Source organism: Anas platyrhynchos, chromosome 27 (assembly GCF_047663525.1).
Source record: "Anas platyrhynchos isolate ZD024472 breed Pekin duck chromosome 27, IASCAAS_PekinDuck_T2T, whole genome shotgun sequence".
Lineage (NCBI taxonomy): Eukaryota > Metazoa > Chordata > Aves > Anseriformes > Anatidae > Anas > Anas platyrhynchos.
The window spans coordinates 4,610,167-4,636,364 of NC_092613.1; the positions used below are offsets into that span (position 1 = coordinate 4,610,167).

At 42.5% G+C, this 26,198-nt stretch overlaps 1 protein-coding gene across 4 annotated transcripts; it reads left to right on the plus strand.

Moving 5' to 3' along the window:
- Positions 1–3: 3 nt before the first annotated feature.
- MAPK14 (mitogen-activated protein kinase 14) lies at positions 4–26,092 on the plus strand. Of its 4 annotated transcripts, none has more exons than XM_038168538.2 (12): positions 15–648; positions 7,428–7,557; positions 11,024–11,082; positions 11,448–11,559; positions 12,091–12,120; positions 12,560–12,607; positions 13,075–13,189; positions 14,221–14,292; positions 22,031–22,110; positions 22,650–22,728; positions 23,053–23,226; positions 23,677–26,092. In XM_038168538.2, the coding sequence occupies exons 1-12, from the start codon at positions 533–535 to the stop codon at positions 23,742–23,744; spliced, it is 1,083 nt and encodes a 360-aa protein (XP_038024466.1). In that variant the 5' UTR covers positions 15–532; the 3' UTR covers positions 23,745–26,092. The 4 variants fall into 4 exon arrangements, with proteins under 4 accessions (XP_038024467.1, XP_038024466.1, XP_027300528.1 ...); XM_038168537.2 differs by lacking the exon at positions 22,031–22,110 and adding an exon at positions 19,899–19,978 and having other exon boundaries at positions 246–648; XM_027444727.3 differs by lacking the exons at positions 14,221–14,292; positions 22,031–22,110 and adding an exon at positions 19,899–19,978 and having other exon boundaries at positions 16–648.
- The last annotated feature ends 106 nt before the right edge of the window (positions 26,093–26,198 follow it).

A 26,198-nucleotide genomic window follows, 5' to 3' on the forward strand; every position in this document is an offset into this window, starting at 1 on the left:
TATTGGGGCATCTCCGCCCGGAGCCGGGGCTGGGGTCGGGGTCGGGACAGCGGGGGCCGGGAGGCGGCGGCGGGGGTCGGGGCTGTGCCCAGCCCGGGCTGCGCCGCTCGGGGGCCGGCTCCCGTCCCCTGGCGGCTCCCCGGGGTTCTCGCACCCCGCAGGGCTCGGCGGAGGAGGGGAGAAGGAGAACGAGGGGAGGCGGTGACAGGGCTGCGAGGTGGGAGGAGAGGGGAGGAGGAGAAGGAGAAGGGGAAGGCGAGGGGAAGGCGAGGGGAGGAGAAGAAGCCGCTGAGGGAAGCGGGGGGAGCGGGCGGGGCGGCGGCCAACGGTCGGCGGCGTGAGGGGACGGCGCTGCTGCCGCCTGCGGGAGGAGAGGAGAGGAGGAAGAGGAGGAAGGGAGGAAGGAAGGAGGGAGCTGCTGCTGCTGCTACTGCTCCTACTGCTGCTGCTGCTGCTGCTGGACGTGGTGGTGGTGCCCCGGGCAGAGCCTCCCCCTCCCGCCGGGCCGGGCGGGGCGGGCTCCGCGGCCGCGATGTCTCAGGAGCGGCCCAAGTTTTACCGGCAGGAGCTGAACAAGACGGTGTGGGAGGTGCCCGAGCGCTACCAGAACCTCTCCCCGGTCGGCTCCGGGGCCTACGGCTCCGTCTGGTGAGTGCTGAGGTGGGGGACAAGGGGGCCGACACCCCCCCCCCCCCCGGGGGTGCTCCTCTCCCACTCCCGGCTTTCCTCCTCCGCCGTTTTTTTGTTTTTTCTCCCCCCCCCCCTCGGTTTAACAGCGGAACCGCCGAGAAGCCAACGTCTCGCCTTTGGAATGCGCCGGGGATTGCACCACATGGCAGGTGGCACTAAAACAGATTTTTTTTTTTTTCTGCAGGGGAAAGATAATCACAGCCCAGCCCCCCCCCCCCCCCCCCCCCTCTCCTCAGCGAGCTCCCACGGGCACGTTTCCCCCCCTGCCTTCCCCCAGCTCCTGGCAGGGGGAGGAGGGGATGGAGCCTGGCAGAGGCTTTGCAGAGCCTGGCAGGGCCCCTGTCGCTTTGCAGAGCCCGCCAGCTCTCGTCCTGGTTCCCTTCAGGCCCCGCTTTCTTGCAGGATGCATTCACGCTCCAGGCCCCTGCACCGTGAGCTGGAAGCTGCTGGTGGAGGGGAGGCTGCGGGGGCCCTGTGCCCAGCCCCGGCTTCCTAACAGCGTTGTTTGGTTTGCAATATTAGGTCAAGGCAGGAGAGGTTGTTTTCGTGCTCAGTGACTGAGTTGCTGCAGTGTGCAGCCTGGAAGAGCGGCGTCCGGGTGTCAGGGCTGCAGCACTCAGCAGGGCTTGCAGCTCCCGGCGTAGCCTTTAATGCTTACCTAATATGAACACATGCCTCGGTTGTAGTTCCTCTGCTGAAACATGTTGGATCATTAAATGTGAATCAACTTGGCCGCGTACTTCGTTTCAGCTGAAAGACAAGGTCGTGTCTGAATCAGGGTGGCGGTTAGGCTTTAGCAGCCCAGGAGAGGTGTGTGTGTTAGCAGATTGCTGTGTCCTTTTACTAAGGGATTTTGACACCGTGAGCGTGCTGCTTTTCATTCTCTGTCCTTTGGCGCCGTCAGAGTGCGATCAGAGTTTCCTAATAGGAGTGCATAATGGCTATACGTCTGCTGTGCTGCTGTATTGGAGCAGGCGTGCCTATTTTTCATTAACATAATGTGCAAATTCATATCATTTATGTTTTAAGGATTGATGCATACTGGCCTCTGGTAATAAAAAAAAGAGTTGCTTTGCATGTGCTGCAATTTTTGAAGAAGTGAAGTGCTCTGCTGCTCTTTAGCTAGCTGTTAAAAATTGTCAGGAAGCTCTGCTTAAATCACATGCAATTCTTAGAGCTGCTGTGCCCTGAGTATATTAAGTGCCTATATGCCACAAAAGGCAAAGGCTAAGCACTGTCATTTCTGAGTTTTTTTTATGTTTGAAGGGTTTAGATCTGGTGAAAGAAAGGCCGAGGCGATAAATACCCCTTTAAGTGCCACAGTTACATAACTCCCCGAGTGCAGTCGGAAATGGATTTGCTCAGTGCCTTGGCCATTGTACTGAGGCTGGCCCTCCACGGGCAGCCCGTTCCCCTTCAGCTTTCCCCCTCCTCACAATCTCCATTGTGTGCGTAACACTTCCAATGTTTGTTTTCACAACCAATAACCGAAGAGTTTGCATCATGAATTTCCTGTTTTGCTGTGTCAAAACTTTCAAAGATTGTGCAATTGTGTTCAGCCCCGATGAAACAATTTGGTATTGGAAGCAGTCGCAGACGTGTGGCACATGAGCCTCAGTGCAGTCCCTGTTAATGGTTTTCTTTGCATTCTCCTGAAAACGTGCTTCAGAAAAGACACTATTCAGGAAGACCAGTAATATAGAAAGTATGTCCGGATTAAAAAAAAAAAAAAAGCCATGCATATATAATTCTCTTTGATCTGTAATGTTGTTAAGCTGCAACCGGTGATGCATAGTATTTAGGATGTTCCTACAATGACTTGCTCCACTCTCTGTTCCTTTACAGATTTTTCTCCCTCCCCCTCCTGCGCCAGGAATAAGTTACCAGTTTTATTTCAGACTTGGACTTTGGAGTACCTCTGTATTGGGACAGGAAATTGTGGGTTTTTAACCACCCTTTGACTGGTTAAATATACTCCTGTATCTATCTGCCTACAGCATTATTATATTAGAATGAGATGCTTTGTTGTTTACTTAGTTGGCAAGATGAGGGATTTCAAAATGAGGTAATTCTGCAGAGTGGAATAAAAAATAAATAAATAAAGGAATAAAGCCAGCAAATGAATCATTTAGATTATGGAGTATCTGCTGTAGGCTACTTCAAATGTCTGATGTAAGTACAACTCTGAATACTCGATTTTTCTTATTTATTTTTATATTGGGGTATTCTGAGATGACTTTACTTGTGAAGTCAGTGGACGTAGAAAGGCATTTTGTGCTGGCAATTTAAGGCAGCCAAAGCACACGTGTAAAGTTAGAGCAAATATTCTAGTGTTTTCTGGAATCCTGTGTGCAGTACTGGGAGAAGGACGCTCAAACATCCCACTCAAGTATTTTTTCAGTTTAGAAAAACTGAAAATGTAAGGAGCTGCAAGTAGGGATTCAGCAGTGCCAACCCGTTGAGAAGCGTGCCGTGTGTGCTCGGATTGTTCGTTCCGAAGTCACGTAACAATTGCAATGACATCTGTTGTGTGAAATGATATTTCATTTGTTCCTGCCACCGTTCTGTGTTTTCGTGCAGCGCAGCCTCTTGCATGGAAAGGGTTTGGTCAAAACCCGTAACGAGGTCTGCGCTAAAGCCCGTGGGCTCCTGAAATACGGGTCAGTACACCTGGTGTAAGGAAAAGAAGGGGTGTAGGTGGCTAGGTGGTGCAGGAGGCTGCAGGATGGGGACAGGATCGATGGGTGACTCAGTGGTGCTGGAGGCTCTCGTCTGTGCCGGGGGAAGGCTCTGCAAGAGGCTGCAGTTCAGCTGGTTCTGAGCTAAGCAAGCAGGTGTTCTGGTGCTCTTTGCCATCAGCTTCTGAAACATGAAAGCAGATTTGGTGTGATCCCTGAAGTTTATTTTATTCCTTATGTGTTGTGTTTTTTTTGACAGTTATTTGTGTGTCACGTTGGTACGTATGCACAATAAGGCTTCTGGTTTAATTGCTTTGCAGGCTCTCTGTGTTACCTTATTTCCTTTGGAAAGGAATTGCACAGCTGAGACTCACTCCTCCTCAGGAGCTTGCATAAAAGTCTTCCAGCCTTTCTTGTTCGTAAGCTGCCAGGCTGTGTAGCTGTTCTCCCCCTCTCTCTGCAGTTTTACCAGCACTGACTCCGAATATCCTGGGTATCAGGAAGACCCTGATATAATTCCCATACCTTTAAACTAATGGAAAAATACTGTGGGTTTAAGACATTTTAAAACATCAGACTCCAGAGGAAACAAATAAACCTTAACCGTCCCCTTTGTAGCAGTTCTGTGTACTTTTTTTTTTTAACCAATGTGTGTCTTTAGGCTTAGTAATCCCTTATCGAGGTGTGCAGGTGCCTCCGAAGTACGTGTGCGCCCTGGGGAAGTGCCTGCGAGGCGTGGTGGAGACGTGAGCAGTGGTTTGCAGGGAGTGGGATGGAGCAGCCACGCAGGTGGCGGTAGCAGGACACACGTGAGGAGGGATCGTGTGGGAGATGGGCACGCACAGGAGCAGGGAGCAGAGCTCTGAAAGTGAGGGCTGAGCCTGCTGGAAACTTTGTGGATTAAGAAATGAAACGGGAGTGAGCGCGTCTTTGCCAGAGGGAGGTTTTTGTTGCAGCTTTTATGCTTTTATACAGCAGAACCCAGCGCAGCAGAGGAGGATTTACAGCTTCTCACGGTATGTTGGGAGGGTAAATGATTGCCATGCATTTATAGGTGGATCTGAAAAGCAACTGGTTTTGCTGATAAGCTCTTGGGTGCTGCAAACTGTGTTTTTCTGTCTAGCTGGGGACAAGTGAGCTAACTCCAAGGGTACCAATGAAATGCTTCACTTAGCTTGGGTCTTTGCACCGGCCATGAGCAGCGTGCCATTTAGCAAAAGAGTTTTGCACAAAAATTGGCGTTGTGATTACCTAATGTTTGGATGTCTTGGACTTTGAAGTAATTTTGTGTGTGCTTTAGGTTCTCAGACTGCTACAGATGTTACTTCTGAGAAGATGTAAAATGAATCAGTGGGTAGGTTCCGTGAAGTGATTGCTTTATTCCAGCTCCTGTGTCCTGGTTTCAGTTCAGGGTAGCTCAGAACTGGAGGTGGAGCTGAGGGAGATGCTGTGCATGTGCAGTGCTATGTAACGAGTCATAAACTGTGGAAGCTGTGATAAATTCGGAATTGGCGTTGAGCTTGTTTTATAAGGGATTTTAAAACTATGGATCTCACAGGTTTTTCCCAGTTGGGTTTTTTTAGGTGCAATACGATCAGTGTGATGCAGCTGTTTTAAGGCTGCGATGAAAGCCAGCTTAGTATGTTTTAAAATGTTTTCCAGCGTGGCAGCTGTTGGTAGCTCCGTGTTCTGGACTTGTAAATGGCATCAGGCAGATAGCTGTATTGGCAAAGAATTACTCAACATGCTTTTATCTATAGGGAAACAGGTTTTAGGCTTCCAATATGCCCAAGTTTAGAACTCCTCTGACTTTGAGAGTAACTCTAGATTGCAAACACAAAGTAACGTGGGGTTTTGTCTCCTGGACTTGCTCACGGTGTCACTGCTGGTTAAATAACTCCTCGTTCTGCAGAGTGCAGGTTTCCCTGCAGGTCATAAATCTACAACAGCAAGCTGATGATTTAACAGGATCCCCAAAATGTCATGAAAAATCAGGTGAAATTGACTTTTCTCTGGGCTCCCGAGTAGCTTGTGTTGTTTCTGGTGGCTCTGAAGTCTTCTTAGAGAGTGGTGTGGGAACCAGGAGTGAAATCTGCCCTTGGGTGGTGGCTGTGAGGGTTGTCGGTGCGCGGGGCATCCCCTGCTCTTGGAGATGAAAGAGAAGATGGTGCACACTGCCTTCTGCACCTGAGATGTTTGAAAGCTGGTGGAGCTTCGTGACTAATCCACAACAGCCTGTATTGAATTCAGATGACTAATCTTGTTTCTGCACCAAGTCCTAGAAAACACCTTGAGCATCGTTAAAATCTCGTCATATAATTAGAGCCTGAATTAGGTTTGCTTGCACTTTGCAAAGTGGTAAATGTGAAGCTTAAAAAAGGCGTTCTGTGTTCCTGAAGTGTTGCGGCTTAAATATCAATTTTCCACTGGTAGATGAAAACTTGATGTAGGTCATCTGAAAGCAGGGTTACAAAATGAACGGGGCTCCTTCCACCTGTCCAGGCTGAGCGAGGTGTAAAGGATGCAGGAACGGTGATTTGGGGCATCCTTTTAGGCAGCACGGTGTGGCTTCAGAAATTCAGCTGGGGCAATTTGGCGCTGCTGTGGTCTCCCTCCAGGCCCTGTTTTTGTATCTTTTCCAGAGGTTTCTTTGCACTGTGTGTAGAGGTGTCGCTCGTACGGGAGGAGATGCCCGCCGTGCGCAGCGAGCTTCCCCGTGCTCTGCAGCTCCCTGGGGAAGGATTGCAGCCTGCAGGAAACAAAATACAAGCTTCTGTCTAGATCTTGTAAACATCACATAGCAAGTTCCTTGAGATGTTATATCTTTGTGAGTGAATTTGCAAGCAATTAATTGCTTTAAGTATAAATGACAACTGCATTTTTTTCAGATGGGCTTTGTGCACTGTGGGGTTGTTCTAGGACCGTATTTGTGATGGGCTTTGGTCTCTATTAGTTGAGCTCCTTCACACTTTATGTTATAAATGTGAAGCTTTCCTTTTCACTTGCTGCTTACCAGGAATGAGTACATACTGGCTTTTAAATGGAATCAGGAGTCTGGCCTGAATCAGTGTGCAGCAGGAAAATCAACCCATGCTGCTCTTCTCTGACTTCCTCCCTTCCAAACTTGCCCTTTGTTGGTTATCTTGTATCACATATAACCTTGATTTCACATCTTCTGTTTCTCCTCCCCTTTCCTTTTTTGACAAACCAGAGCTGGCTTTCGATAAGAACTTCAAAGAAGAGAAGAAAGAGGAGTCATTTAGTTCACAGCTAAATGCTTGCTTTTCCTCGGTTCCTTAAAAAAAAACCCTAAGCCCTGGACGATTTGTGCAGCGTGTCAAAGTTTAACATACTTCTTTATGTGCTTAAATGAAGAAACATTATTTTAATCATTTTATTCTGCTAAAGGGACAAATTTTGGTAATGTACAGCCAAATATCATTTATTCACGTACATTTTTTTATAATAGGAATTTGGGATTAGATCTGCTAACCGAACAGGTTTGATTTCAGCTTCGACTGAGATTAATAACCATCATAGTTGGTTTTTATTAGGAGCAGGCTTTGGGTTTTTGTATGGGCTTAAGCCATCAGAGATGGTATCTGCAGCATAGCAAATTATTTTGTGATGAAGTGTGGTTTATGAAAGTATGTTTAAGAATACGGATAATATTTACAAGTAGGCTTCTTCCCTCCAGAGTTTCATGCTTTAATTTATGTTTAAAAGCACAAGTGTCTTTTAGACAGAAAAATTATAAAAATATCCCTTTTTTCTGCAAAGTTACTTTTAAAATATGCTCATTTCCCTTTACTTATGTGAACAAGATGCATCTGATAAACGTTTTCTGTAGAAACCAGCAGTTATGTAAATGTGGGGGTGTTTGGAGTGGGGGTGCAGGTTGTGGACCAGAATGCTTAGGAATAATTTCCATTGAAAAAAATGGAGAAATCAATTTGACTAAGACTCAGTCTCCACGTAGTTGCTGTCTGGAGTTGCTACCAGGGTTTGGGGGTGCTTATGAATTAGTAATTTTGACAATTGAATTGCTCTTTTTTGTAGCTCTGCCTTTGACACAAAGACCGGGTTGCGTGTGGCTGTAAAGAAGCTGTCCCGACCATTTCAGTCTATCATCCATGCCAAGCGGACCTACCGAGAGCTGCGGCTACTTAAGCACATGAAGCATGAAAACGTAAGTTAAGGGAGATGCTCAGAAAAGTTGGGCTGTCCGGTGAGCATCCAGCAGGGCTGGATTTAAGGATATCCTTGCACAGATTTTTCTAAAACTAAATACGAAGCTTGCAGTCTTCCAAGGCATTATGGCTGAAGAAAAGCATGCGATGTTGTTGGTTTTGTGTTTTTTGTTTTTGTTTGTTGTTTTTTTTAAATATCAATTCTAAATTAAAAAGTGTAAGGTTTCCTAGAGTAATTTGGAAGTTTCTGCTTAGCAGGTTATTGCTAAGGATTTAGGACACAGGTGATGTTAGTCCATTCTCCTGGTGCACAGTAAGGTGTATTTATTTAAAAAAAAAAAAAAATATATATATATATATATATAGCAAGATTTGGTGTGTTCTGGAGGGTTTTACTTGTTTTGACTTCCATCATGTTATCATGTCAGAAGGGGATGGAGTAGATAGATGTTCACTAGATTCCTGTAAATAAAATAAAGATAAAGGGGGTGGTGGGGGTGGGAAATCAAGGTGTCTTTTCTTACAAGCCATCCATTATCAACAGAGGGAAACAAACAAAATAGACTGTGACAGATGTTGTGTTGAACTATGTTGCAAGCTGTCTAATCGTTTCTCAGTATAACTTTAGTTTGCTGTAGAAAATGGTTGAACGATTCTGTGTGTCTGTGGCATGTCAGACACTGGCATATTAGTTCTGTGTGCTGTTAGGAGCAAATATTGCCTGCAGCAGAGCGAAAAGTCTCATGACTTGCCCTCTGTAGAGCTGTCAGAGTGCCTAGAGGAAGGAAGGCTCTTGGTTTTCGTCCAAGCAAACTCCAGCTTAGCAGGAGGGAAATAATGTTTAACAAGTGGGCTGAGGGAGCCGCCTACTTTTATCTAAGGCAACAAACAAACAAGCCTGGTTTCACTGGAACGTTCTCCCCGGACGGTCTGATCAGAGCTCTGTCTTTTGTGGCAACGGTAGCTGTGTGTTGTGGCTTCTTAGCACCGCAGCCAGCAGGTGGTATCCCTTAAATCTTCCTGGCGTTTGTAGCCTGAACGAATGGGAACTTTTGATATGTTTGTGCTATTCTCAGCAGTATTTTCTCAGTGCCTCTACGTGATGCTGTTGTCTGAACGGTAGAGATAGCATTTGATCCTGCTTCATATCCATCCCCTGGAGGTCGTTCTGGACCTTCTCACATACCTGAGATATTCTCCCAACTGTTGCAGAGGAAAGCTTTGAATGAATGTTTAAATAAATATCAGAGTATCGATCCATTTTTCCAAGCCAATACGATTAAACAGTGGAAATCAGTTTGGTGCTACAAGAGTTCTACGTCTGCTGTTCATTAATATTTTTGACATTAGCATTGCAATGGGCATATATATATATTTGAGAGTAAGGGATAAAAGGATGTTGTTTAAAATTTTTTATATATAGAAATATTTGTTATCAGTTCATCATACCATCATCTGTCTGTGGGACGTTTATCTAGGTTGTGGTTTAAAATCTTGCAGATGCAGGGATGTTTAGAGCCAGTTCCGACAGGCTTGTTAGTGCTAGTGCAGCGACTGTTCAGGCCTCAGGTTGGAGGTAAAAGACGGGGTTTTACACGGCGCAGAACACCACAGAATATCTGGTAAGTACAGCATTTTAAGGAGCTTGAGCACAGGGTAGTTTTGTGTCCTGTATCGAGTCTGGTCATGTTGATCTTGAGCAAATAAACGGACCTGTGGAGCAGTCCAGAATGGCTGCGTAATACTTGCAGGCTCCACGAGGCCTCGTTAGCTTGCGTTAGCACAAGCCTGAGCAGATGTGAGCAAACTGGGATTTGTGTCATGTGAAGAAGTTTTAAGCTTTGTGACAACCTAAAACGCTGCAAGGGGTATGCAAAATTTGGGAGTGGGGCTCTCCAGCTGTTGGTGACCACGCTTCCTTAAAACTGACTCAGTGATGTGCTGCAAAAGGACTGAATTTGTGTTTGTGGAACTTGTTGATGAAAGATACGGATAGCGTGACAGTGAGCTTTAGAGTGTAACAAGATAGAAACGATAAATGAAAAAGTTGAAGTCTAGGTGGCAAGGTCGGTTTTCGTCTTCTCATGCTAAAATGGGTTGGTAACATTGCATTTTTCTGTAAATATCGATGCAGAAGAGTTCACTGGAGAAAGGAAACATGAGAAGTACTATGAAGAGACGTGTTTATAGTTTGAAGACGATGTCTGTCCAGAAGCAGAGTTTTGATGTATATGAGGAGAGGCAGAAAAGTGTTCATTCAGGTTCCCCGATGAACATGTAATCTGGGATATATAACGTAGATGAGACAGAGGCTTTTATTTCCTACCTGCTTGTTCTCTTTTCCAAAAACAGTCTAGCTTCCCTGAAACATTTGGCTTTAGTTACTGGCTGAAATGTAACTCAGTTGGCCCTGACATCCTTGGCAAGTGTAAATGATGAGATTTAGAAAAAAAAAAAAAAAAAAAGTGCCGAAGGGAAACCACAGCAGTCCAACTCTCAGCTTCATATGCACGCTTGAAGAATTGCTGACGTTGCTGAAATGTTCATGATGCTTATGTATACAAGAGAGGTGAGATTCAGACTTCAAATATGAAGAAGGAACCTGTGTCTTTATCTCATATTTTCACCAACAAAAATATACTCTTAAAAGAAGGAAAATAATGTTTAAAAGTGCATCATAGTGAAAACTAGAACACTTTTGACCAGATTTGGGTTGTTTCCTAAATGAAATGTAAATGACTAGAAGATACTTCCAGGTTAATAAGGAATAGCTGTTCTTTTCCACGGAGTAGCTCACACATGCCCTTTTACCCTTCACTGTTAGAACAGTTTAGGTGTGAAAAGGAAAGGTGGAATAGAGGCTCATAGGGCAGCAAATACAAGAGACAGTGTGAAGCTGTCTGCTCCGTGTGAAACTCGGGTCCTCTTTGCGTTGCACTGTTTTCCTGACTTGCTTTCTGGTGTAGTCATTATTATTCACTGCTTGTGCTGCAGATCCTTACTCAGTACACGTGGGAAAAATACAGTCTCCTAGGTCTGATTTAATAAGGAGTCACTGGTATAACTAAGGATTTAGCAGGAAGCAAACAGATTTCTGTCTGGTGTTTTTTTTAATTCATTCATTCCCTGACCAAACTTTAGTTGGTTTTTAAAATCAGGTATTCTAAGCCAGTGTTTACACCTGCCTTGAATTGTCTTGATTTGTTGTGGCTCCCACTTGATGTTTTAAGTGGATGGCTGGTGTGAAAAGACACCTGTGTATTTTGACCTCAATGTTTTTGTACGCAAGAATGTACGCTTGTGTCTGATCTTGTATGAATACTAATTTGTCTACATCTGGATGATTCATGTAGTTGGAAATAAAACATCTAGTGGAATGAGTAGTTTCTATTCCACAAAGGACTTTATTAACTGTATACTATGAATGTTTTTCACAGCTCTTTCACTTTACCTTTTTCTTTCTAGGTTATTGGTTTGTTGGATGTGTTCACCCCTGCCAAGTCACTAGAAGAATTCAATGATGTGTAGGTAACTTCTCTGAAGATTGCAACAAAACATCTTTTTTATCTCCTGTACCTCTCCCAGATTATTACAGGAATTGTTGTCACCTTAATTTGTCTGCCATTATTCTCAAGCAGTTGTGAAATACAACGCAAAAGACATTTGGACATCCTATGCCATTCCACTCTTCCAATTTGTTCACTTGTTTTATTGACCAGCGCTGTAGGAATTGATGTACTAATCTGCTACATCATGTAGTGTGTCATGACTGTATTTCATTCAGCAACATGCCTGGGACAGCCAGCCCTGCTAGTGGTGCTTCATAAGGAATTTTTATCCTAATCATGCTGAAGAGATTGCTTCATAGCCTGTTTCCTTTTGTTCACAGGTACTTGGTGACACACCTTATGGGAGCAGATCTGAACAACATTGTGAAATGCCAGAAACTCACAGATGACCATGTGCAGTTCCTCATATACCAAATTCTTCGGGGGCTGAAGGTACCTGCAGCTGTGCTGCCCGAATGTTGATCGCTCATCAGTGGGAAGTGCAAGTTCTTGATGAATGTCATATCCTCAGAGGTTCATATGAGTGCATAGAGGGGCTTCTGTAACTTTCCTAATGGATTGTAGGATAACCTTTTATTATTATTCTTTCCTTCCGTACCTCTCTGGAACTTTGTAACGGTAAAGCTGTGTATGATTTCAGAAGATATTTGTGTACGTTCCTGTGGACAGAGTCTGGGAAGTTATGTACTGTTCTGTTCTGTCCTTTAATCTGCCCTGACTATGAATCTTCCATTTCTTCAGTTTCATTTTTTTTCTCACTTCACTCATGGTAGCAGTGCTCCTAAGGAGAGACCGAGTATGATACCTTTGTACTTGAAACCTACAGATGCTACACTTGGTTCCTCCTGCAGATGAGCTGTAACATTTTTATTGCGTTGGATGGGGTAGGGCAGTGTTGTCTGGTGAGGAAATGTGAAGAAAGCTACTTGGACTGTTAATAAAATTTGTCATTTTGCTTTGCAGTACATCCATTCAGCTGACATAATACACAGAGTGAGTATTAACCCCGAGATTACTTCCTGCAATGAACTAATGTGTTTGAAAAATGTAACACAGAATCTAACCCTACAGAATCAAGAAGAAATTTTCTGAGAATTAGTTTCATTAAACAGTCAAAAGTTTAGCAATGGGAGTGGTTCTCAAAATCCTCAGTTTCTGTTCCTGTATCTTTCTGAAATAGGTTCTCTATTTGTTAAATACCCATCTACAGCACTCGTGGTGCAGTCAGCCTTTTATGTATTTTTGCTTGTATTTGACACTTCTGCATATACTAGAAGAGAGCTGATTCTGGGATAAAATTATTTTCCTGAGTACAGAGAGTTGAAAACTAGTTGAAGTCTTATTTTCTGCTTGCATTTACATTTTTATCTACTTCAGACTTGTGCAGCAATGTATGTACTGCCATTAATGCTGATGTTGTTTAATTTTTTAGGATTTAAAACCTAGTAATCTAGCTGTAAATGAAGACTGTGAGCTAAAGGTAACTAAACCCCATGTGAATAGTCTGACTGTATTCTGAGTGAATGCATTGTGGATGGCCCTTGGATTTAAAGGGGGAATTAATTTTTCTATCTTACAAAATACTTTTGTAAACCAAACTAATCATGTCCTTCCCAGACATAAATGGTTTTAAGGGTGCTTATACAGAATTCATGTTTCTTCTCTGTGTGTTCACATGTTTTTAATGAATCACTTTGAAAGTGAAGAGTTAATAGCTTTACTTTGGACCTGGTTGTTTTAGAGACAAGATACCTAGACGTAATTCTGACTGAGTGCTGTTATTCTAGGCTGGTGTCTTTTAACAGGTCATGAAATTTAGTTTCGTAATTCACTTTCGCAGTTGCACCACTTGTCCTCCACCCAATCCAAGAATTGCAAAGCAGTTACAGCAAACAACTAGACGTTGTAGCACGACAGTAATTGGCGGATGTCTTTTCTGTTCTGTAGATCTTGGATTTTGGCTTGGCTCGACACACAGATGATGAGATGACCGGGTACGTGGCTACCCGGTGGTACAGGGCTCCTGAGATCATGCTGAACTGGATGCATTACAACCAGACAGGTAGCGTGTTTCACTAAAAAAGGGTTTCTCTGTTCCTGAATTCCTGGAAAAAAAGGAAGTCATCCTATGTACCTGTTCCTTTTCATTTGGTTGTGTAAATTGACAGTTACGGTAATTACACTCCAGTAAGGGTGATTTAAAAGAAGGCACAGAAATAGTATTTGAACTGCAGTCTTGGATCAGCGTTATGAATCATTGTGATAACATTCACAAGACTTATTTAAACTTGAACCTTTTGAAATTGCAATTGGGAAAATATTGTCAACGCTTATCCCTTACTTTTCCTAGCACACTGGCTTTTAAAGTGAGTGAATGGAGTGTATCTGAACAGGGAAAAGATGCCTTTCTAGGAAGCTGCTGGAAATGCACTTTAAAAATGTCTGTGATTATGGGGTGAAGAAATGCTAAAAATATATATAAATGTCCCTTCCTTTCCTCTCTTTTTAGCCACTTCATCCTTGTTACACTCTCCTGCCAGTCTGAGTAGCTTCCCAGCAACGCACCTTGCTTCCCTAGAATTCTTTCAGATCAGGCAAAGAAAGGAGAAAAAAATACTGAGGAAGTTCTAGTACATGGGTGCATAGGTAGCAATAAAAATAATGTGTTACTCTGGTTTCATACCTTACTACTTTTCATCTTTTCTCTTTTCCTCTTGCATGTATGTGGGCTTGTCCTGTATCTGTAATATAGCTGGTGGTTGTTGGGGTAGAATTTGTGAAAGATCATATACAAATTTATTCCTTAGAGTCTTGAACGGGTTTCTTCCTCCTTGACTTTGTAGATAGCTCCTTAGCTCTAGGTGTCCAGTGCAGGTTACTTCTTGGAAGGAAAACTTGCCTGATGTAGTATTACGTTATTCGGACAAGTCTTAGCCAAGTGGTTATTGAACAGTGTCAGCTGCCTTGCAGGTTATTTCAACACCATGAGGCTACTGAAGCACAAAGTTGTTTGCAATTGTTGGATAGGGTGATTCTATTGAGACTTTATTTTTCTGCCTTATGTTCTTGTTTTTTTTATTTTATTTTGTTCAGTTGATATTTGGTCAGTGGGATGCATTATGGCTGAACTGTTGACTGGAAGAACGTTGTTCCCTGGTACAGACCGTATCCTTTACAAGTAATGTATTTTCTGTAAATGGAAGTTAGAGATCTCCACTGTCACATACTTCATGAGGAAACAAGTTCTGTGCTTTTTTGTTGGTTTGTTTTTTGAATTATTATCAATGGTTTCTTTCACTCACAATATGATGAAGTGAGTTCTGAAATCATCACAGTGTGCAAAGTGCAAGAGGCAAATCTATTATTTTGTATTGTCTATTAGCATGACTAGAATTGTGTTGATCACCTCTGGGAGTTTCTTTTTTAGTTTATTTAAACTTTATTTTTCTTTGAGGTTGTAGAAAATAACTGCTTGGAGTAGTCTGTCTGCTGTGAATCCTCTCATGCTTCACGTTTCTAGCAAATGTTAAGCATCCCTTCTGGCCTCTCTTCTGTATCCTGGTGGTATGCTGTGAAAGCAGTGGGTTTGCAGATTCGTTAGTGCCAAGGATCTCATTCCAAACTGCTCTGCAATGTTTAGGTTCTACTTCCATGCTTGAGCGTAAACAGATTGCGAGCCTTCTTTCGCTGTATGCTTGTATTGATGTGGAAGCTCAAACTTGAATAAAATCTCTTCCAAATTATTTCTGTGGTATCAAAGTGGGCTTGGTAGGACACTGGCAAATTTAAGCAAGCAGTTTGTAAGAGCTGGTGGTATTTCTCCCCAGGAGACTTGATGCAAAGCGTTGTACTTAGAACTTGGTTGTGTGGCTGAACAGACTTACAGGGGTAACTCACCTCAAGATGTTTCATTGCCTAAAAAGTGGGGTTTCTTTGCAAGAGAAAATGATGTTGCCCACCTTTTATTAAACTTAATTCTTTCAATTTGTTAATTTTATTAACTTTTGTTAATTTATTAGTATTTATGTCCGTTAATTGAAATATATGAAGTGCTGGCCTTCTGTGTACTGTTACTTCTGGAAGGCATCCAGGTTCCAAAACTCTCTGGCAGGGGGAGCAACTCTCAACACAGTTCTGACGCTTTCATCTCTCCTTTTGATATGCTCTAGCTTCATCATTTTTCTCTATTTATGCCTGTCGTCCTGTAATCTCTCTCCAAACTTGTTGAACTTGCTGTACTCTACTGTTTAGTTACCCTTGGCATGTTCTCCTGTTGTCAGGAATAGAAGCAGACTAACAGGAAAGTGGTTAAGAAGCCAGAAAAAAAGTTACTTTATCAGCTGATTTAGCATTTATATTTTGGTATAAGCAGAGTTTTGTTTTTTCAAGGGAAAAAAAAAAGCATTAATTTGTTAAAATATGAGCAAAGTTCTTTAAGCTATTGACTTTATTGCATCCTAGTAACGGTGACATTGTCAAGTTTTAAAAATCTTGATACGTACAAATAAGATATTTCCTAATAGGATTTGAAACACGTAAGAAATGTTTCACAGTGTGTTCTTTATGAATTGAAGAAAGTTCTCAGGCTTGGAAGATCTATTTTGTTCTACAGCTGTGTTTTTAGCTGTGAGTTACAACTAATAATATCCACAAAGCAAAATAATGTTTGCTTTTAAGGTAGGAATTAGTCAATTATTCTACTGTGACAAAGTAAGTAACTTTGATCTCCCTAAATATGTTTGACTCTTCACAATAAATGTTCAACTTCTCTTGTAAATGGTAGTAACGCTTCTGACTTAAATGCTTTTTCTGTTCTGAATTGGTTAAGTTACCAAAGATTAGGCTCAATCCTTTTCTATCCCAGGTGAAACTTTGTAGTACTTACAGTTCTTACAGTTTGCATGGGTGGTTTCCCACTTCAAGTAATGTGTGTGCTGCTTGGTCATGAGGTTAGAATGGTAAGGGGAGCAGTGTTTGTGGTCATGAATCTTGTTTGTGCATCTTACACTTATCCAAGAATCTAGAAAGGCACCAAGCTATCAGCTTCCACTCCAGTTTTGCTGACATCTAAAGAAAACAAATAGAAGTAAGGTAACAGGAGGCTTTTTTTTTTTCTCTTTCTTTTTGTCTTTTTTCTTTTTGAAATTTTTAATATAAATTTTCCAGATCTGGATCCTGCTGAGTACTTCTGGTCTCTTGATAGTTTCTTCGTGCCACAGATGTGCTGAGGTCTGTGCTGCTCCTGCAGTGTCACTGCACACTTGCTGGCAAACTGGAATGCTGAATTCTAAGTATATTTACCGTGCTTCTGGTAGCCAAGGATGCGGTACGCCCACATCTACTGCACTTTTAGGGAATTTGTATTCCAGTTGAAGGCAGTGTGACCATGTATTTTGGGTGTTGAAAATTTGGAAACTCCTCCCCTCCAACAACTGGGAAAATTGACATTCTTGTTGCTTTTTGGTGTCAAGATAATAATTTTCTCAGCTCTATGGCTTCACATTTCCTAAATCAAATAGACAATGACTGAGCAGTGCCTTTTCAGTATGCTCAGGACAATCATCCTCTTGTTCAGGTAGTTCTCTGACTGAAATACTGCTCCCTTTCACCAAGGATTTAGCAGAAGTGATGTGACGTTATTTACAGCCCACTGGGTATTAATTTACAAGGCTTAGAGATGCTCCCATTACTTGTAAATGGGCTTCAGAACAAGCAAACTGTACAGCTGCTTTTGTCCGGTAAGTAACAAAGTTGTATTTGGAGCTGAAGGTCTTCAATGCTCCGTATGATGGTTATGCCTCTGATAAACTAATGCTGAATTTAGTATGAAGGCTTGAAGGAACTAATCAGTGGAGATCCTGAACATGGCTGTCATTGCCTTAAAGCAAGTGTTTTGGGTACTCTCACAAAAAAGAAAAAACAACTATGATACAACTGTGATCTATATGGGCTTAGCTTTGCAGGATTATTACAATATTTCTAGCTTTACTGAATGTACACTAACTGAATTGTTCCTGTTGTCATCTACAAATGAAAATACTTGCATGAAAGATGGATTTCTAATATCGGTAAAATCTCTGCTAGGAGGTGAAAAAGGTTGTGGGGAAGACTAGTTAGAGACAAAAAGGGAGGTAATAAAAATCAGAGTCCTTCAGGCTTTTAACATTGGGCTTTCTTTTTATCTGTTATATTCAAAGATCAGTTTCTGTCAAAAGTGTATGCTCCTGATTTTTTTTTTACAGCTCCTGTAATATGAATGATTCATACGCATAACGTAGGAAAGCTGACGTTTGACAATTCAATTTGTATTAAAATAATAACGCACAAATAAGAAAACCTTGAATGTTTTGTTTTAGCTTAGACAGCTTTGTGTGTTTCTGTGTATTTTAAGTTGACTGTATTCCCTTTAAACTCTGAGAAATACTTCTTCAATTATTTTTGTTCAGTAGTATGGGAACTTCATCATAACCAGCTAGCCTGAAATCACACATTCTTCTGATGCATCCCGTTTTTGCCTGTGGTGGCAGTTAAATCAACTTTTGACCTTTGCTTTGCCTGGATAAGCTCTTAGTCTTGCAATGCCTGCTACGGGTGCTGATGGAAGATCGTTTTCTGAATTTCAGCATCACTGAGACTTGTCAGTTGTCACGGGTACCTTGGTGATGGCATTTGGGGTTTGCATGCTGTGTTTTCCTTCTCCATGCACATTTTTTTTTCTTTTGCTTTGTATTTACTAAGTGTTTTTTCTTGTCTGTAGTTGCTTATGGCTCACGTCCCTAGAACCTGGTAGGCTCTGCAGTTAGATGAACGCTGTAATTCATCAGGTTACAGATTGCAGACATACAACTAGATGTAGTGGTTCGGTTTTGGCATGCCTGTAGCAGTGTGGGTGACACGTTCTGTGTTTCCTTTTCTTTATCTGAGAAGACACTAAAGCACATTACACACGTATCTTCCTATAGCATGCGGTCCCTGGGGAAAAGAGCTGACAGCAGACTGGGCAACAATACTGTTGGCATACCTGATGTACACAATATTAAATACCTTTAAAAGAATTTAAATATTTAAACTGAGGTGTGAGATGTAACATCTGAGGGGTGCTGGCAGTCTTAAACTTGCACAACTGTTTCTTTCACAAGAGTCAGTAAAAGGTATAAGGGCTGTTTTAAGTGGCACAGAGGAAAATCCAATTTAAATGAGCTAATTATGGTTAGTGTAGCACCCGTGCTTCTTCTCCTACTCCAGTAGATACAGTGATTTCATTTCAGCATTGATAATTAGGAGTTTGCAATTCAGCTGCTAAGCTAAATCCTGTTAGATACATTGGATTTACACTGAGGTTTTGAGTAGGTAGGAGTTGGCCAAGCAACTTGAGAAGTGAGAAATTAGTTCAGCTGTTCTGCCGAAGTACTGCTTCCAGGGGCTTTACGTTTTATATGGAAAACTTGAAACCATGATTTAAATTAGAAGATAAAGGTTTTAGCAGAGTGCTGGTGATTTCCTTCGTATCCAGTTTGCCAGTAACACAGGAACGCTGCATTTAAAAGAAAAAGCAACCCCCAAGCCAGTCCCTTGGTAGGTGCAAAGATGCTTTTACATAAGTAGTATGTGAGTAGTATCTGATGTTCTCAGAAAGAATCGTAACTGCATCTGAAAACATCGGGAAGGCATTAATCCCAGGGGAAAAAAAAAATATCTAGTATATAAACTGCTTTTATTGAAAGGAAAACTTGTAACTAGTTTGAGAGACTTTTGAGTCTCAAATATAAACATTAGGGACAGTCTGGAATCACCAGTGGGGTTTGAAGGACAGCATGGAGGATGACTTGGAGAAGAAGGGAGATTTCTTCTTTTAATGATTTTAAAAAGATACCTCCTTACTATCTGGAGTTTTAGACATACAACTGTCTTCAATGGTTTTTTTTCATTGAGTGTGTGTTTTGTCACATAGCCCAAATACCAAGTTTTTCTGCCTAATTAAGAGGGCAGCTCAGGATGGTAAGTGGCCTCGTGGAGGCTCTTTCCTGGATTAAAACACTCTTTGCATCTGCAGTGCTGTCACCCAAGAGCTTCCTCCAGAGAGATTTTAGATCTGAGCCTACCTTGTGCTTCGGCTGCTTCTCACCTCCTGCCCTGCGTCCCCTTGCAGCAGCTGGAGGGAGCCAGCACCCTCTGCTGGCTGCACAGCCCCTTCCTCCAGCGGCTGCTGTGGGTGCAAGGAAGGGTTCAGGGATGCCAAAAATCCCTCCCGTAGCAGAGCTGTAGGTGGTGAGCAGGGACCGGTCACGTTCTTAACTCTCAAGTTTTCCCCGTGGCTGAATCATCTTGTCAGGTGTTCACAAAAGGCCTTGACTTCCTTAATACTAGTGCTTACACTTTTCAGTCTCCTGCTTTGTCTGTCACTAATCCAGCCTAATCCTGCTGACTGCTGCTACTTTGGTGTGGGGCTAACAGGGTGAAGTGAGCATGTAAAGCTGTCCTTTGCCAGCGGGGCAAAAAGCTTGGACTTGTGCTCCACGCTGGGTAGGGATGCAGTGAGCAGCTCAATGCATGCGGTGCGTTTCTAGTCGAGTTGTTCAATCTGGCTAATACAGATGGAGCTGTGTTATAAGTGGGTATGCAATTTTGTTCGAGAAGAATGAATACAGTTTGCTTAAAATAGCTTTTCAGTTGAGGCCTTGGCAGGCGTTAACTTTCAACATTAATAGGCTGATATTTTGCGCTTTTCATTTTGATTTGTCCCAGCATTTTCCTTTATGGTCCATCATTAGATATTGATCAGTTGAAGCTCATTTTGAGACTCGTTGGAACCCCAGGGCCTGAGCTTTTGAAGAAAATCTCCTCAGAGTCTGTGAGTTTACACTTTGATTGTAATATCTGCCCTTTTGGAAGTCCCAAGTTTGTGTGTTGCCCTCCTGTAGTCTGTCTGTAGTATTTGTTGAGATTTCTTTTTGTATTTTTCTTTTGTCATTCTTTACTCCTGGATGGCTTTGAGTTCATATGCTGTGTGTATCTGATCTTTATTTCTGTTAACTCTGCCTGTGGTATGATTTCTTCATTCCATATTCTGTTTTTACTGCTTCGTGACTTTTTTTTTTTTCAGTTTGTGGGTTTATACTTTGTGATATATTGTATGATCAGATGCTGCTGGGAAAGTATTTTTCACAGCTAAGAACTTGAGGCTTGTCTCAATTATTATTTCTCCAGATTGCCTACCCAAGGATCTTTCTGGGGAGGGAAACTGAACAAGAGCAAGTGTTACCTTCTAGACACGCACAGTCCCTTCTGTAGTATGATTAATTCCTGAAACACTGCTGCAACCATCTCAGGCTTTTGTAGCATAAGAGCTAAAGTGCCTTTTAGGTGCTCTTATGTGTATGGGGTCCTTTTGTCAAGATAATCACAAAAAGCTTTCTACAGCCTCCTTTTTAAAGGGCGACATCTACCTTCAGCCATATTGCCATGTCTTCATTGTTTTAATCTTGGATTGGGATCTTCTGCAAAGACAGTTTCAAACGGCATTCATTTTTACCTGTTACTGAAAGTAAAGTGCATAAAAGGTAGAGCAAAGGATGGTGTAACAGTACAGATTAACGAGGCAATCTGTAGCGGGCAATGAACTCGTTTACAGGTAACTGACGACGCACTTCAGCAAGTCACTCGCTGCTGCTTCTGTTAAGTAACAGGGTCAGCGTGGTGGAGAGCAGAAAGATAATTTTGTGCTGCACCTCATGTTCTTTCCCATGTAACACTTAGGGTAAATGTGAGGTTAACCTTGAATTACGTTTCAGGAAGGTAGAAGTAGTGCAGGTTGGAATGAATCGGTAGATTTACCGAATATCACACCAATTTCAAACATCCCGGGGCGTCTCTTGGCATGGTAGAAATGATTAACGCAGGTCACTCGGGCTGCCTGTGAGCTGACCTTTTGGGACTCTGAGGAAGGGTAGGCTGGTATGTGAAGTACAGCAGATTAGTGAGAGAGAAAAGCTTTAAAGGTTGGCTAGGTTAAGCAAAAGATCAGTTTGTATGTGTAAGATTTAAACATTTTCTTCTTTAATATTGTGCAATAAAAAGCATAATTGATCTTAGCCAGGTTCAAATCAAGAGTGTTTTTTAAAAATGCAATAAAGTACTGTCTCTACTACATTTTTCCATTGTACAGAGATGGCAGAACTATTTGAGGGCTTTTAAATGTGTCACTGTAAGAAATTCTGTATTTGTTTTTCTGCTGCATTTCTTCGGTATCCTCTTACTTTCTCTGTCCTGTTCACTGGCATCAGCTAACTCTTATGTCTTATGCAATGCTAATGTTTTGCTAATTTTGCACTTATTGCCTTCTGTCACTTCGCCCACATATCAAAGTGCATTCAAAGCTGTTTAGAAGGAGGTGTTAGTTGTAAGCTGATTTCACTTTGCACCACAAGGAACTTAAATACTTTCTGTGCAGGAAGAAAAAAGCTGGTAACGAGTGCGGAGGATATGATTTTTGTTTCTGTTCTAATTTTTGTTCGTTTTCCTGAGGCTTTATGTAGCTGCAGCAGCCTAGGAAAATTTTTCAGGAGTAGATTCATCCAAATAAAATGTCTACTCCAGTGGCTTAAAACTGCTGGGAAATGTGAAAGCAACCATGTTGTAGTGTAATGCTACTGATGGCAGACAGAAATACTCCTTTCTGTATTGACGCTGTTACCAACTGAGTAATTCTCCATTGTTTTAAGTGTTCACTGGTGCAATTGCTAAACTTTCACAAGTATTTGAGGGGGAAAAAAAAAAAGCAGTAGACCCTGCCTGTTTGGCATGTGCCTTGTGGTTGGCAGAAGAGATGCTTTGTATGCAGCTGTTTTCTGTTTAAAATGGTTTTTGCACTGTTTTTAACAAAGCCCTTGACTAGGCACTTAAGATATTAACCAGCTTCAGCAGATCATGCGTCTGACGGGAACACCCCCTGCATATCTCATTAACAGGATGCCCAGCCATGAGGTGAGACCTGAGCAGATGAGGGGGTGGTTTGCAGGGCAGGTCATCACTTGCAGCGTTTGCTGCCTCTAGAAATGATATGCTCGCATGTGGCATGGGGTGGGCGATTAACTCCTTGTTCTTCAGCAAGATTCTTGTACTAAATGAAGACTTGAGATTTGGACAGTGCATACTCAACCACAGCCTTCTGAGACTCAGGAGAACCTGGAAGTGAGTTGGTTTTGCACTGCGTGAAACATGTGGCTTACCAGCAGACACCATACTGCACGCAGCCTTGTCGGGACTCCGAGGCAGTCAGCTCCTGCAGCACCTCTTTGCTTCTCAGTCTTGCATGAACCCCAAGTAATGTCAGCTCGTGCTCCACTGTCCTGAGTGGCCTTTAGCTGGGAAGGGATAAGATGGGCTTAGTAAGTATCAGAACAAGTAAAGAGGCGGCAAAGTGAGGAGACAGACCATAATAAGTGGTGCTTCAGGATGATTGAAATGTACTCTGTCTTGGTGGCTCGATTGTGTTAGACTTAACGGAGTATTCGTTTCCACAGGCAAGAAACTACATCCAGTCATTGTCTTACATGCCGAAAATGAACTTTGAAAATGTGTTTATTGGTGCCAATCCACTCGGTAAGGTTTGATTCTTTGTTTTTGTTTGTTTATTTTTTAAATGTGCTCTTCCCAGAGCTGAACCTGGCATGTCCTGGGATACTAAGACTTTTCCCAAAGTTTTGATTTGGCTGCAGAAGTAGGTCAGAACAGAGAAGCATGCAATCTTTCAGTTCACAAAATACATGTGGGCTGTAGGGTACCTGGGAAGCAATTGTGGGTGATGGGTACCTCCTGAGAAACTACATATTCCTCGTATACCTTGGGCTTCCATGAGCTACATTTCAGAACACAGTGTTGCTCGCATTGCTCACCATGTAAAATTCTCTTTTGGTGCTTTTGCAGCTGTGGACTTGCTAGAGAAGATGTTGGTACTGGATACAGACAAGCGAATTACTGCAGCGGAAGCATTGGCTCACGCCTACTTTGCTCAGTACCATGACCCAGACGATGAACCAGTGGCAGACCCCTATGACCAGTCGTTTGAAAGCAGAGAACTTGAGATTGAAGAATGGAAAAGTGAGTCTGGGGGACAGGAGGGAGCCTGATTCTCTCGTGGTCCATCCTTTAAGCTGCAGTTCATTTAAGCCATGCTAGTTAGAGGTGCAAAAGAAGCTGATAAAAAAATGTGGACACTGTTTGTTCTGAGGTCCTTGCAGTGAGTGAATTTATCACCCACTGCACGTAATTAGCACAGTCCTTGGTAATTACTACTTAGGAGTATACAAGCGTGTAGGTGGCATGGTTGCTCATGTCTGTTTTTCAACTGCATCCATGTCAATGTTTTGGAAGTATCTTTTGTGTGTATTAGTCTTGGAGATACTATATCCATTTTTATTTTTTTTAATTAAAACTTAGTTGATTTTTTTAATGCAGCTAGAAAGAACCTTTATGATCATTGCAGGTTTTCTGACATGAGGGATGTCTTTAGCAATCCGTATTAAGTTTCTTTCCCATTTTTCCCACCAGGCCTGACTTACGATGAAGTAATCAGCTTTGTGCCACCACCGCTTGACCAAGAGGAGATGGAGTCCTGAGAACCTGCTCTCTTCTGTTTGTCCCACTTCACTGTGAGGGGAAGGCCTTTTCATAGGGACTCTCCAAATATCATTCAAGTGCCTCGTCACAACAATATTCTCCTTGGTGGAGGGGTTTTGTGTGTGTTGAATCGGGGAGGGTGGGGGGAGGGAAGAAAGCTGAGTCTATGTAAACATGCTGCATGCTCTTGTATTCTGTGTACAGCCTGGGGCAAGCCTCTGAAGACCTGTTCTGACTGCTCTTTAGTCCTCCACAGAAACAGTGCTCAAACAGTTTGCGCTGCTGGGGCAAGGTGGGGAAAGTGACATTCAAAGTTAGGTTGCAATCGTTGCCATTTGTCAGTTGTTCTACAATTAAGTAACCTCAAAATAAGGGAAGTTGGTTGATAGGCGTAGAGACTCCTCTGTTTTCTTCAGGAGTGAGGGTAAGGTTGAGGGATGTCCTTGTTCCATGCCAGGGGGCTGATCTACATCCAGATCTTGGTACATAAGGTACAGCAGAACATACAGGCTTTCTGATGACTGATTCTTGGAATGTGAAAAGGTTTTGTATGAAACTGTAAATAAGTTTGTGCCTTAAGTGAATGGGGAATGAGGGGAAAGAAAGTCTGGATTGGAAAATCTGACCCTGCTGTTTTTCACGGGGAAGGCTCCCAGATAGCCAGGCATGAGCTCTATGTATTCAGGAAATAACTTTCCGGGGCAACAGCATCTTGCCTTGGATTGGGTATTCTGTGTTTTTGCCTCTTCCCCTCTTCTCGTTCTGAGGCTTCCCAGCATTAGTTCTCAGGAGACAGAGGCTGGAGAAGATTCTTGCTAGCCACATGTTGTGTATCTTGTTCTGTGAAAGGTGGGATTGGATGTTCTTGCATGTCGTAGCTGTATGTGCATGTAGAGCTGCTTACTTTTTGTTAACTTCTTGGGGATGGCACTGGGGCAGTTAAATCATCAGTGAACGGTTTCACTGAGTACCTCAGCCAGTGCCATGAAATCACAGCATCCTTCCTCTTGTGTTGCAGCTCGGTGTGAAATACCTGCCGCGGTGGAGGCTTTGGTGAGAAAAGGATAAAATATACAGCACAGAAACACGCACCTTTTCTTTAGTTCTGATCTGATTTCAGAGGAGGAGAGATTGGGATGGAAGGTTTCTTGTGAGATCAAGTGTAAAAAAAAAATGTTCTTCAAAGAAACAACTATGGCATCTTGTGCCAGAATTTAAGTTATTTCCTGAAAAGAATTTTTCCTAAAAATGTTGGAATCCAAAGCAAAGAAATAAGCATGCATAAAACCACAATCTCCCTTTCACTGTCTATATCTATAAATATAAGTATTTATATATATAAAACTAACATTTACTAGAGGAAATTTTACCATCTCTGATAAGAGCTTCTTGGCTGTTTTTTAGCAGGTCAATCTCTGCTTGAGGAAACAGGAAAAAGGAGCATGTTTGAATACAAACGTGGTTCAAATATTTTGTATTTTACAGGTCTCTGCATGAATTTAATACCCAGAGTTAGCTACTGGCAGAAGGGAGGTTTCTCAGCATTTTTGTGTGCTAGAACTATACCTGGGGAGCTCAGGAGCCCAATTTTAGGACTTGTGGAGGAGACCTTTTTAAGACATTTATCTGTTGCAGGCATCCTGTGCAGACAGCATACCCGTGTATGTGAGAAGGGCTTTTGCAGTATTTTGTATTCTTGTTACCTATGCGATGGAGAGGAAGTGTTTGTAGTGTTTTTACCACATGATTGAAGAGGCAGCACAAAGGGATGGGACACGAAAAATAAAGCCATCAATTCCTCCTAGGCTACTTTCCAGTGATCTCTTCAGGTCAAATACTTTATAAAGTCTGGGGTGAGATGAACAGAGTTTTACCATGCTCTGGGGTAAAACTCTCCTTAGACCAACAAAATCAAGACAGAAAACCTCCCTTTTCTGCTGGACCGGCAGTCCAGGTATTCAAATGAAAAATGTAGATATACTCTGTAAACCTACAGCAAGATTATTTTTATCAGCCATTTTATGTGTAGATGCTACAGTGTGATTCCATGCGGAAATATTGCTAAAGATTTTTAAAAAAATATAGACATTGTGTGTGCGCGTGTGTGTCTGTGCGTGTGTGTGAGTGGGAATGTTTCATTCAAAGTCCGTACTCTAAGGGGAGCCCAAGTGGCATGCACTCCCTACCTGCAGTGCAATGCTGTTCAGCTGCCTGGGGACTGAACAGGAGGATGCACTTCAAAGAAGAGATCCGCTATTTTGTTTCTATCCATGAATTTTGCTGTAATTGGTTATGCCAGATAAGATGTCACAATACCACTGGTTAAAAATAAAACCTATTTTTCAGATTTATTGCACTGATGGTACTTCAAACCTCTTGTACTAAACACTTAGTTCTAGCAAGGGATGAATTTGTCCCTCGTGCTATACAGGACTGGGGGGGGGAGGAAAGGG

What these genes read in the sequence shown, in the direction of transcription:
- MAPK14 (XM_038168538.2), top strand. Translation starts at nt 533, where the DNA reads ATGTCTCAGGAGCGGCCCAAGTTTTACCGGCAGGAGCTGAACAAGACG. An exon ending in GGGGCCTACGGCTCCGTCTG is followed by an intron (nt 649 to 7,427) that starts GTGAGTGCTGAG and finishes TCTTTTTTGTAG; the next exon opens with CTCTGCCTTTGACACAAAGA. An exon ending in GATGCATTACAACCAGACAG is followed by an intron (nt 13,190 to 14,220) that starts GTAGCGTGTTTC and finishes TATTTTGTTCAG; the next exon opens with TTGATATTTGGTCAGTGGGA.